Here is a 12,114-nt window from a genome sequence, read left to right as displayed (position 1 = left end):
TAAATGGTTCTGAATTTTGTGGCAAAGGAATGCTGTGGTTAAGAAAGGTTCTGCCATGAAACGTATAAGACTGGTTGGCAGGTAGGTAGACCTACCCATAAGCTCATGTTGGGAGACAATGGTCCAATTTTCCCTACACTTGGAAAGTGCCTACCGGAAGATGGAAGAAGGCAAGGTCTGATATAGGAATTGCGTTCATGTTGAGTCACAGACTATCAGTCAAAGAGCCACACTGCAGCACATCCCAATACTGTTTTACAGGAGAGGTAAAAGGTTAGTGAATTTAATACTCTCTTTGACGGGCCTACAAGTGTTTCATCATGCAATTTTGATAAGAATACTGCTCCTCCCTGTTTGTTTACTGAGGCCCATGTGGCAGCCATGATTGGTGCAATGGATGCGGGGTGGGTGGTTCTCAGGTGGGCCTGAGCATCGTTCAGCCATTCTGTGCGCCATGTCAAAACAGATGACTGATCGGGTAGTGGTGTGGGAGGGAGGTAACCAGGTTGGATCATATAATCAGATATTGCAGATCATTGTGAGACTTGGGCCAAAAGGGCAAGTTGATGAAGAAAGAAATCAAGATATAGCTCCAACCATTTTGTTTCATGTGTGTGGAGAACTGAATTTTGCAAAAGTTTATATCTTATGGATGCATGTTCATGGACATAGGTTCTTTTCAGTTGATTGTCTTCAGTATTCAAGTGTTTGCAACCAAATCCAAGCTAGTTGAATTCTGCATGTTGAGTGTAGGGAAGACTGCTGAAGTTTATAGGTAGTTTGAATGGGAATAGGGAAAGATCTCGGGCTACATCAGAAATTGTAGAGAAGCCAAAACTAAACAAACTTTGGTTGCACGGCAAAGTGCACTCAATAGCAAGCTAGCAGCGAAAATGATATTGTGTTTGACAATCAGCAGTGTGCAACTTGTGGGATTTTTTTTTTTTTTGGCATAATTGCTGTGATGCTCTAGCTCCATTTAATTGTTTTTGTAGCAGTGACGAGTAATGCCTTATGATAGATGTAAAAATGGCTAGTGTTTCATGGATGTCAATGCCTGTAGTAACACTTTACCGCTTAGCTGTTGGTTATGCTGGACAGAGAAAAGAAGCGGCTTCATATTTTGAGGGAAGTTGGTCAGAACGTTTTTGGGATTGCGATGGTAGCTGCAGAAAACTTGTGGCTTGGAGAAGTTCTAATTGAGACATGAACTCTTAACAAACTTCGTTTTTCATAAGCAGAGATATTGAAGCAGTTTGGAAAACCATTTGACTGGGTTTTCTGGAAAAGATGGAAACTGCTGGCATAAACTACATGTTGGTGGTTGATACTGGAGCATGGGTTCTGTTTAGAATTACTATATTGGTTGAAATGCTTGCAATATGGTGGAGCATACAATAGAATTAAAAATTTCACGACCGAGTGTTCTAGATTCGAAGCATGATATGGCCGTACTATCAAGAGGTACAACCCAAGATAATACGAAGCTAATATTACATTTAGTTTTCAAATCTATCTCAAATATAATAAAATAAATATGAGTCTAATTTTATTATTTATTAAATAAAAATTAATTTTGGTTCAGAGCATCTAAATCCAAATTTAAATACCAAAAATCCATAATTCTTACTATTCAGAAAAATCCCTAATTATAATTTCATAATCATTTGTAGAACTAAAATTTTGTTCTGTTACATAGATCACCAAGCTTGCTAGTGCGAATTTTATGTCTAGACTATTTTTTGTTTTTATCGACTTTATTTGTTTGGAGAGAGAAAAATAAAAAGAAAGGTTAATGAGTGAGATAGCTCAGTAAGTAAATCTTTTAATACTTTACTAAATCAAGTATAAGTGTTTTTATGTTAATGCATCATTTTAGAAAAATAATAGATATTTTAAAATAAGTATTTCATAATACAGTATAATCAACAAGTCAAAAGCAAATCATGTATGCATAAATTATTTCTATTTTATAAATATAGTTCAAAGTTTATTTTGCAAATAAATAGATAATTTATTCTTCGACTATTTAGCCATATCAAAGTTTAAAACATTTTTCACATACATCAAAGTTTAAAGCAACCATTTTTACAAAATGCTGAAAATCATTGCAATAATTTTATCTCCTATCAACCTCATGATAACCTCACATGGCAGTAGATGAATAATACCTGTTATTACATATATAGCATTACTACTTTTCTTAATAACTTATTATTTTTTATCAAGTTCTAATCATTATTTAATATAATATTTATTTTATTGTTAAGTGTATAATATTGTTTTTTATTAATTACAATATTTGAATAATTAGTAATACCACCATTAATAGATTGCTTGGTAATAGTACATAGATAACAAATAATAATATATTATTAGTAATATTAGCTATGATTGAATAAAATTGCATTATTAAAATTGAATAATATTTACATGTAAATATTATTAATCATTGAATATTATATATTATTAAAAGTAGATAATGGATATTAATATTATTGTTATTAAAACTGTAAATGTAATTGAGAATATGAAAAAAAGGAGGGACAAAGTGAAAGACTTTTTTTTTTTATCGACCTTTCCACTTTCATGTGACTTTGGATTCGAGTGGTTTTAAAGTCATTGCTTTAACTCTTTCTTGGTTTTTTTTTTTTTTTGAAATAAAGTCTCTTTAGGGATTAATTAGATATCATCTTTCATCTTTTAGTGAAATGCTCGCAATGGGACCAAAAACACTTTTAGGAAAGTGACTTTTTTTGGATAAATGGGAGGGAGACCTCAAAGTCTTTCGTAAGTGCAACCACAAGAGTAAGCAAAAAACAACGAACTAAAAGAAGAAGAAGAGGGATAATCAAAGGAGAGTGATAGGCGAGAGGCTAGCATGCAATATGTTTGTCGGTTGCTCTCCCAAATTGTGTGACGCAGAGAGATAAGATAGGCTATTAGACACAAGTGCGAAATTTGTGGCAAAGGCCTGCCTTGTGAAGCTTGGAAAAGTGACTTTCATCCATTGCACCCCACTAACCAGGCGTGTTTAAGCAGTGTGCTGATTCAGAAAAAGTATAATAATATATAATCTGATCCGCTGAACTCATGCGGCAACCTCCTCTCAAAATTTGGCTTTCTGTTTTTTTTAAGAATAAAGAATACAGTAGTTATCTATGACCATTCATGTAACAATTCAAGACCTCGTCCCAAAAAAAAAAAGGTAGTTGGAAAGCCCTCGCAAAGCCCAGCAAGCTTCGAAAGCGTGGGCAAAGTTCATTTACGATCGGCAGAAGTTTATGCCAACGCGAGTCCGCCTCTGTCCAAATGCTAACGACTTGAGCTCCATCAAATAAATAAAAGCCATAAAAAAGAAGTTCACCCTTAACATACTTACAATGCAAATTCTACTTTTATTTATATAAGAGGCATACATATACATCACGATAGAAGGCACAGAAAGAGTTCGGCGCCTCGATATACAAAGAAAATTCTACTTCTATTTATACAACATGGATACTTTATACATCACCATAACATCTGATAGGCGCCACCGGACAACGGAAACTGGAAACTGGAAACTGTAGTAGGAATGTACGTAGGATAGGCTAGGCAAAGAAATCTTCTACAGAAGCTTTCTAGGGGCGATCGCACCTTCATCTCCGACGGCGAGATGCTTCTATTTGTTGCGGGACCAAACAATATCGTTCTGCGGTAGGAAGTGGCAGACCGGCACCGTCCCGGGCTTGACGTCGAGCACCTTGAAGGCAACGTGCTCGGGGTTGAATCCGGTGGTGTTGGTGTGGCACGTAGCCACCGCCTCCACCTTGGTCCCATCCTTCCCGACCAGCGACACCTTGTACGCCACTGCGCTCGTCGTGTGGCAGTAGAACACCGCGTATGCGTAATTCTCACCGTGGCAAACCACCAACTTGGAGCTAGGCAGCTCCTGCACGTCGGATATGGCGTAAACTTGTTTCGGTGTACCCTCCCTACCGACTGCCGTCGACAGGGCTCGGACGTTACGAGTCCCAAGGCTCGACGTGCTGAAATCCACCATGGACTCGACCGAGGTGGCGCAGTATTTGGTCTCTCCGTCAATCGCCGGCTCCTCGCACTCGTGAAGGGTCTTGTTCATGACCTTGGCTTCGATGGAGTTGGGCGCGATGGAGAGGCGGGAGAGGATCGCCGGGAGCTTCGCGGAGGAGAACGGGATGGAGTCGGCCGCTCGGCGTGGAAGAAGGGTAGCGCCGATGGTGGTCCGGATGAAGTGCAACGTCATCTTGGCACCCGGGTGCAAGTCCTCCTCCAGGAAGAAGAGGGTTACGGAGGGATCCTGGATTTGGCTCTTCGTGGCGGCGTAGTTGTAGAGGAAGGGGCCGGAGTAGTAGGGATTTACGTTGACGTTCACCGGCCTCCCATGGTAGCCGACACTCACGCTGGTGTCCTTGCCCGTAACGTTGACCCCTCCCTTCCCGACGTTCGCGGCTGTGCCCGACTTCTCATCAGCCACCACAGCTACAATTAAGTAGGAATTATTGTAATCATTCATGTTAGTACGCGACGATGCATGGGTAATCCATTATCAAATTATTTAAGTAAAAGAAGGGCACAGCCAGCAGGAATTGTTAAGGAGGCATGCAATCATGGTTAGGCTTGGTTGGATTATAATTCCAGAGCTTGAGCCAGCCTTGTTAATTTCAAGCAGAGCTCATGTTGTTTTTAGAATGGCTTAATTAGCTTGAGAAATTGCAGGGAGGTCGTGTTCCCACGAGATCTTCTACGTATATAATTTGAACTCCTCTCTTTATTATTAGGGAAATCTAGGCACAAGGTGATTAACTCATTTTCATGAAAATAATGAACTTTAAGTTGCTCTCAATTGTTAGACATCAGTTCGACTAGATAAGTAACGGATCAAACAAATAACTATAAAAAAGGGATTTCTTACTCATGAATAATAAATTTATTAGTTAATTATTATATCGAGCTCAAGCAATATTCCATGCACGGTGAGTTGAGCAGAGACTTCTTAGGCTCAGATCTGAGCTATCTTGAGATGAGATCTTAAAAGTCATTTAAGCTGAAAAGAAGCCGTCATCGAGGGCTTGTTGCCTTGCTCTATTGACAACCCTACTGTTAGAGATGTATGTGAGAGAGAGAGAGAGAGAGACCATGGAGCAAGAGGTCAGTGACGGCGCTTGGCATGGGAGTGTTGGGCAGCACTTTGTGCCAGTAGTCCTCGGCAGGCGAAGACGCATGGCTTGCTCCAAGTGCAAGCTGAAACAAAATACCTATTTGGGTCAGAGATAGATATATATATATATATATATATATATATATATATATATATATAACCTAAGAGCCCGCAATATGATAGACTTAAAAGAATCTGAAATTGGCTAATAATTTTCTCACCGCAAAGAGGAGGAGAGGCAGGAAAGGTCCCATGGATGCAAGAACCAGAGAGTTGGATATTCGGATCTCGAGGGGTTAGAACTCAGTTGCACAAAGCAACAATACAAACAAGTGTATTTATAGAAGATGGGCGGTGGGCTTAGGAGGACCCACATTGCCTCTACTGCTCCGTACAACTGAAACCAAAACAAATAAAAGTAGCTGTATCTATATTTATTTTATTTGACGAATGTACATGTAGATTAGGATATTATTTTGATGTAAAAAAATATATCCATATTTATTTTAAATAGAAACAGATACAACACAGATACTAAAATTATATATATAAATACGGATATAAATCAGATTTAATAAAATTTACGGTCATAGAATCAAAAATATTATTAAGTTGATGATAAATCAAGATAGTTTCATATTTATATTTATTTTTTTATAAATTTGAACATATATTGAACATTTAAATTTTTCTTAGTACCATGATGGATTCGGATTCTGACACGAAAATGGGCACGGAAGTCACTGCCCAACTGCCCATCCTTCCACTATTAAATGTTGGTCGCACCTGTCACAGTGTTTTGGTTATCCGGTGCTGTCATTCGATGTACACCGCTGCTGCTAACGAGCATTATCGGTTCGCTCTCTCATTACTCTGCTCGAATGACCGAAAACGTGGTTACAATCTAATGGATCATAAAGTTTACATCGATCGATCAAATTAATGTCTTGGTCTCTGAAACTGGTATGCTGGCGGCTCTGCTATCTCGTGTCGTCAGCATCGTTCTAGGGTTGGACGTGGTAGGAGCTAACTGGCTGGTAGAGCCACGGGTTCATCATTTTCATAGTATGGTACGTTTAATGTTAATTGGCTCAGCATTTCTGAAAGAAGGAATAAGAAGATTTAATTGGGCTATGGAAGCGTGTGGAACGAGGCCGGAGCAAACTGGAAGAGGTTCGTCCCCAGACTGGAGTGTGATCACTTGCCACACTGAAGCTAGTCATGGGGGCGATACGAAGGCAATCAGTTTGAATCTATGTCCATTCGTGCGATCCGCATGGACTGACATTAGATTAGTTGCATGCAAGCATGATAAGAATTTTCTAAGTCTTTTAGAACGTCTTATCTGACTGATGCCATTCGCACCTTACATCATGGATTGCTTGGTGCGGGCCTCCTTGCATCCAAGATGGGTGAGCAGACATAGCTGAGCTGATCCAGGCCCATTCTCTGTTGTAAGATTCTGTTTGGCATTGTTATAAGTAGCAAAATTTTTATCTATAAATTTTAGACTGTTCAAAGTCCCCTAAGTAGAGCTTTTGATATATATATATTTTTTTAATTTTGTAACTAGAACTTAACATCCGTCAATGATGACCAGATGAAAAAATGCTTTTAGTATTAGAAAATATAATAAAGAACATTATATAGTGCTTCCAATTGTCCGACTGTTTGTATTATCGAAAACTATTATTATAAAATTATATAGTGCTTTCAATTGTCCGACTGTTTGTGTTACCGAAAATATTATTATTGTATTCCTAATTTATAAAGTATTATTTAACCCAAATAACATAATAGATAATAAATTTTAAATCTATTATAAAAATATAATAATATAATATTGTTGTACTAGTATTATATGATAAAAATAATATAATTATTATACTATAATAATATAATATTATATTAAAATATTATTATATTATATTATTATAATATTTAACTATCAATAGCTATTAGTTTATGGCATGTTAAGTAGAGCTTTTTTCTACCAGACATTTTTCAAACTTTTGGAGAAGCTAAAAATTTATTTCAAAATTTTTATCAAACACATCAAAATTATCCAAAAGAACTTCCAGCTTTCCAAGAAATATATTTTGGCCTTCCAAAAAGCAATGCCAAATGAGACCTATGGCTACTTAGATAGGCTCTAGTCCTGAATCATGAACCATGAATCATGTTGATAAGTGCAGGCATGAGGTTAGGTCAAGGTTGCACGTGCTCTACTTCCAATATGTGGGTCAAACTGCCTTCCTGCATGTCCTACCGTAGCACAAAATTGAAGAGATTCAGGTATCCGGACTTCAATTTTACAAAAGAAGGACTTTGAATTCAGTTGGATCAAATTTCTGTCACCTGTGAAATATACTCTGCTGTCTAGAGGAAGCTCTAGGACTTGGGATTGGTTCAATTAATCTTTCCTCTTTTTTCTTGTTATAATGCTTGTTGGAATCAAGACTCATGACTCTATTTTGGCTGTCCTGTTTCCTTCTTCTGAAGTGCAAATAAAACGGAAACATATAACAGATTGTCTGCATTTCTATTCAAAATCCTAATAGTGTCATGCAGAGGTAAGATGACAGCTCAAGTTATATTATAGTCCATTGATGGGTATTTTATTCTCACCTTGTCCGTTGCTATTGTGTCAGGCTCGGTACACTTGCTGTTTATGGGCCTTTTTGTGCATTAATTTGATTATTTGATCATATAGTCAAAAAATAAAATTCAGTGAGAAATAAATTTTACAGTATTTATTCCGTGATTAATAATAAAAACTTCTTCCTTCATTCTTAACTATGCTCCCTTTTCCTGCATGCATACATAGATGCTTGATTTTGCCGGTCCACTCTTCTAAGATTGTTAATTTGTTTAGGCCATGGCAATTTTGTGGCTGCCACTACCTTTTCCATATGTCTCTGGGTGTTGGGTACCAAGGATCCTATCCTCATCCTAAATTTTGGCAGACTTTCTTCCCATCCTGGTTCTCAAAATGAAAAAAACTCGGACAAGCACGAGATTTAACCGGAGAACAGAGTAGCTTATTTGGCTTAGATCGCCATAACATCAGGAAGGTGCCACTAAACAAGGACAGCGACCTCATTATTATAGCACACCAGACAAAAGCATGCAAGGATAATACTGGAATAGTGTAGGCTAGCCATGGATGTCCATCGCAGAAGCTTTGTGTAGGCCACCAAAGCTTCATCGACCCAAAGGACTGCCATGCCCTCTACTTGTTGGGTCCCCAGACGAGGTCGTTCTGGGGCAGGAAGTGGCAGACCGGAACAGTGCCGGGCTTCACCTTGAGCACCTCGAAGGCCTTCGGGCTGAGTGCTGCAGCATCGGCATGGCATGCGGCCACCGCCTCCACCTTCGTCCCGTCCTTCCCCACCATCGACACCGTGTATGCCCGAGCGTCGGTGGTGTGGCAGAGGAACACGGCATACGCATAGCTCTCGGCATGGCAGGCCACCAGAGTAGGCCCGGCCACCTTCTGTACGCTGGCGATGGTGTACTGCTGCTTCGGCGTGCTCTTCTTCTCCACCGTCGTTGACAGGGCCCGGACATCTTGAGTCCCGAGGCTCGACGTGCTGAATTCCACCATGGACTCGAGCGAGGTGGCGCAGCGCTTGGTCTCCCCGTCGATGGCCTGCTCCTCGCACTCTTGGAGGGTCTTCTTCATCGCCTGGGCTTTCTCGGAGTTGGGGTCGATGGAGAGGCGGGCAAGGACCGCCGGGAGCTTGGCGGAGGAGAAAGGGATGGAGTCAGCTGCTTTGCGAGGAAGAAAGTTGGCGGCCGAGGTGGTTCGGGTGAAGTGCAACGTCATCCTGGCTCCGGGGCGCAAGTCCTTCTCTATGAAGAAGAGGGCAGCGGCAGGGTCATCTTGGACTTGGGGCTCCGCAGCAGCGTTCTTTTCATTAGCTATCACATCTGCATGCAGTTAGTACGTAGAAATTGTTAATTAAGTGTACATTTGGAGCAAAATTTGAGCTTAGCTAAACTAGATTTCAGGCTTTCAGCTGAGCTTAAGCTGCTCGTGAACGACTAGATTAGATGGTCGGACAAGAGTATGAGGTACCCAGAATTTTTTTCTTCTTCTTTTTAAAGGGGAGATTAATTTCTATTACCTGGCCTGACTTTTAATTTAGCCAAAAAAGGACTTCTAATTTAACCAAAATTTTATGGTCCATGGTCATTTAATTTCGAGTCGCTGCCCATGTATAAAGCAAGAAAGAAAGAACATAGACCAAACAGGTAAGAGCGTCTCTAAAATATACGCAACTGGAACTAAAAATTAAATGAAACATAACCTGCCCCACAGATTAAATTAATGACACGTATGTTTTGTTTTTAGCAAGAATAAATATTGGAGAAACTTGTTATTTCTGTTCAGCAAATACGGTTCGATCGGTCTTTCTCCATAATGAAAGCAGAGTGGCGATTGGGATGTTCGTGATATGTTGGTTTTTGGGGTTGCAGAAAGTGCAGGCTCTTCAACCATGCACCATTTTGATAGTGAAGCAGATATGCTCCTGAACTCTATTCTCTTTTTGCTCAAGGACTGGACTTATCAATGCTTGGATGCTGTTAAGTTGAAGATTGAGCCTCTTTAAAATATGGTTGGTATTGTTTCACACTTCCTAATCAGTCCTATCTCCCCTGTTTCTTTTCTTATCTCTTTTTCTTCTCTCGTCTCCTTTTGTCTAGTATCTGTCTTTTGTGCGTATGTGATGTTTTGCTGCTGTACTTTCATGTACTTAATGAAAGGGATTATGCTGGGATAATCCATTGCCCTTCTCTCTAGATATGTGATTCTAATCAATATCAACCATTATAAGATACCAGTTTAAGGGCTGTCATAATATGTACTAGTTGTTTAAGCGCTTCCTTTATATTTCTGTCCTAGGAAAATCGTTAATAAACACTCCATAATTGTTAGATTGGTAGAGATATGAAAAAACTAGCTACGACATAATAAACTTTTGCTAACTGATAAATAAAATTGAGTTTTATAAAAATAAATATAAAGGAGTTAGTCAGGTTAGGCTTCAGTTAGACATTTCTTCATCTCAGCTGAAATTATTTTGAGCCACGATCTTAGTTTCATTAGTTCATTAATGAGGCTCTTGTCATCAATGGCAATCCTACTATGATGAGTAGAATTATGAGAGATCGAGACCAGGACGTAGCACGTCGCGGATGGCACTTGGCATGGGAGTGCTGGGAAAGACTACGTTCCAGTAGAGATCTGCGGGCAAAGCAGCATGACATGCTCCAACTGCAAGCTGAAACAAAATTTTGTTCCCTGGATTAGAACACCATGGATAAAGTAAGAAATAGATAACAAGGGAACGGATAGCTACGAAACCAAAGCTGCTACGCTCACCAAAAAGAAAGAAAGAAAAACTAGGAGGCGAGCCATGCATGTATCGATGAGGAAACCAAGAGTAGTTGAACACTAAAGCTGAGAAGGTAGAGAAGGCTGGTGCACATGAAACGGCAGTTTTGGCAAGGATTTATGGAGGAGATCCAACTATCCAAGGGCATGGAGGAGATCCAATTACACTGCTGAGATCCAATTATTCTGCTGCCCGACTGCCCTTGCTCCCACAGTTGCTGCCGCTTCTGGATAGCATGGAGCGTTACGTGGCGAGCATTGTATGGCCCGAGATCCAATTATTCTGCTGCCCGGCTGCCCTTGCCGGCCCCCACAATCGCTGCTGGTTGTGGATAGCGTTTAGTGTTAGGTGGCTTGGGTTATCACATGGATATCTTCTTCTTCCCCATGCCACGTCTATTTCCTGAACGAGCAGTGTCGGCATAACACACGATCTCACGTACAAAGTTAGTGTCAAGTTTGGTACATATATTTTTGATCCTTTCCTCATCAATTTTTGGGGTAAATTGGTTACTCAGCACGGTAACAAAGTTCAACTGTGGGGAGATTGCAAGCTCGATCGAATTCTCTCCATCTAATTATTTATTCGAGTCGAGATCCTAAATAGTGTTCGGGTTGTATACTCACGCAAAAGAATCATGCACCTTCTTTCTGGCATAAAATATTGATTCAATGTTAATGATGTTGTAAAAGAAGATCAATTAATTATTCTTTCTCACGAGAGATACAACTTGAGCCCTTCTAAACACGTGCACCACCAAAGCCAGTGCTGCTTGAATGGGCGACATGTTGCCCATTTCAAAGTTAAACTTGCCTATCTCGAGGATGGACCGATGGCATGCCGACCTTGTTATTGATTCTCTTCCCTATCAACTATAGCTAATGTGTTGATCTTTTGGTGCCAACTAAAATGGTGACAATGAGAGGGTAGCAGTCAGCTGTGCAACCTTTTTGTTAATTTGAATTTTCTTTACTGCATGACCGCTCCTCATGAAACTATAGGCAACCATATTTTAACGTCAATTGGGACAAGCCCCGTGAGCTAGAGTGCAAGTCTTTGTTTTCTGGAACAAGAATGGCGTGTCTTAGCTTTAATCATGAGGCACTGATTCTATCAACCATGACTTGGTAGGGTTAGGTTCTTTAAATGACCAGGCAATTGGGCTCCACCAAATTTGTATTCATTCCTGCAATCAGTTGAGCAACAAAGTAACCCATATTATCTTTGCAAGAGAGCAAATTCTGTTCTCAGACCGGACGGATGGACCGCTTCATACACCTGACTTCAACGCAACGTAGTAAATTTTTTATTGAACCCTAACCCCTTAAAAAGAATAATTTGAGAGACCACCATCCCAAAGTTTTGTTGCTTCATGCTAATGATAAATATCAATAATTTACAAATTGAAAGCTCATTGATCCTTCTCATACTTATTACAGAGGTATAAAATCTGATTAAACTACCATTTGTTGACCACTTAATATATTGACTAGGGTTCTAGACTGTATGAATTTTAGTCTGTAAGAAGCA

The 12,114-nt window shown here is 39.7% G+C and overlaps 2 protein-coding genes across 2 annotated transcripts; both read right to left on the bottom strand.

Annotated features, from left to right (window-relative positions):
* Nucleotides 1-3,375: 3,375 nt before the first annotated feature.
* Nucleotides 3,376-5,489, bottom strand: LOC103701411 (BURP domain-containing protein 6-like). The gene is made up of 3 exons (XM_039130268.1): nucleotides 5,404-5,489; nucleotides 5,160-5,265; nucleotides 3,376-4,503 (listed from the first exon to the last, which is right to left on the bottom strand). The coding sequence occupies exons 1-3, from the start codon at nucleotides 5,434-5,436 to the stop codon at nucleotides 3,665-3,667; spliced, it is 978 nt and encodes a 325-aa protein (XP_038986196.1). The 5' UTR covers nucleotides 5,437-5,489; the 3' UTR covers nucleotides 3,376-3,664.
* Nucleotides 5,490-8,175: 2,686 nt separating this feature from the next.
* Nucleotides 8,176-10,737, bottom strand: LOC103712986 (BURP domain-containing protein 3-like). The gene is made up of 3 exons (XM_008799761.4): nucleotides 10,572-10,737; nucleotides 10,365-10,470; nucleotides 8,176-9,115 (listed from the first exon to the last, which is right to left on the bottom strand). Exons 1-3 carry the CDS (start codon nucleotides 10,605-10,607, stop codon nucleotides 8,415-8,417), a joined length of 843 nt encoding a protein of 280 aa, XP_008797983.1. The 5' UTR covers nucleotides 10,608-10,737; the 3' UTR covers nucleotides 8,176-8,414.
* Nucleotides 10,738-12,114: the final 1,377 nt, after the last annotated feature.

The sequence above is a fragment of the Phoenix dactylifera genome, chromosome 9 (assembly GCF_009389715.1).
Source record: "Phoenix dactylifera cultivar Barhee BC4 chromosome 9, palm_55x_up_171113_PBpolish2nd_filt_p, whole genome shotgun sequence".
In the NCBI taxonomy this organism is placed as follows: domain Eukaryota; kingdom Viridiplantae; phylum Streptophyta; class Magnoliopsida; order Arecales; family Arecaceae; genus Phoenix; species Phoenix dactylifera.
The sequence above is the reverse complement of the archived record's forward strand: the minus strand, read 5'-3'. Positions and strand labels throughout refer to the sequence as shown.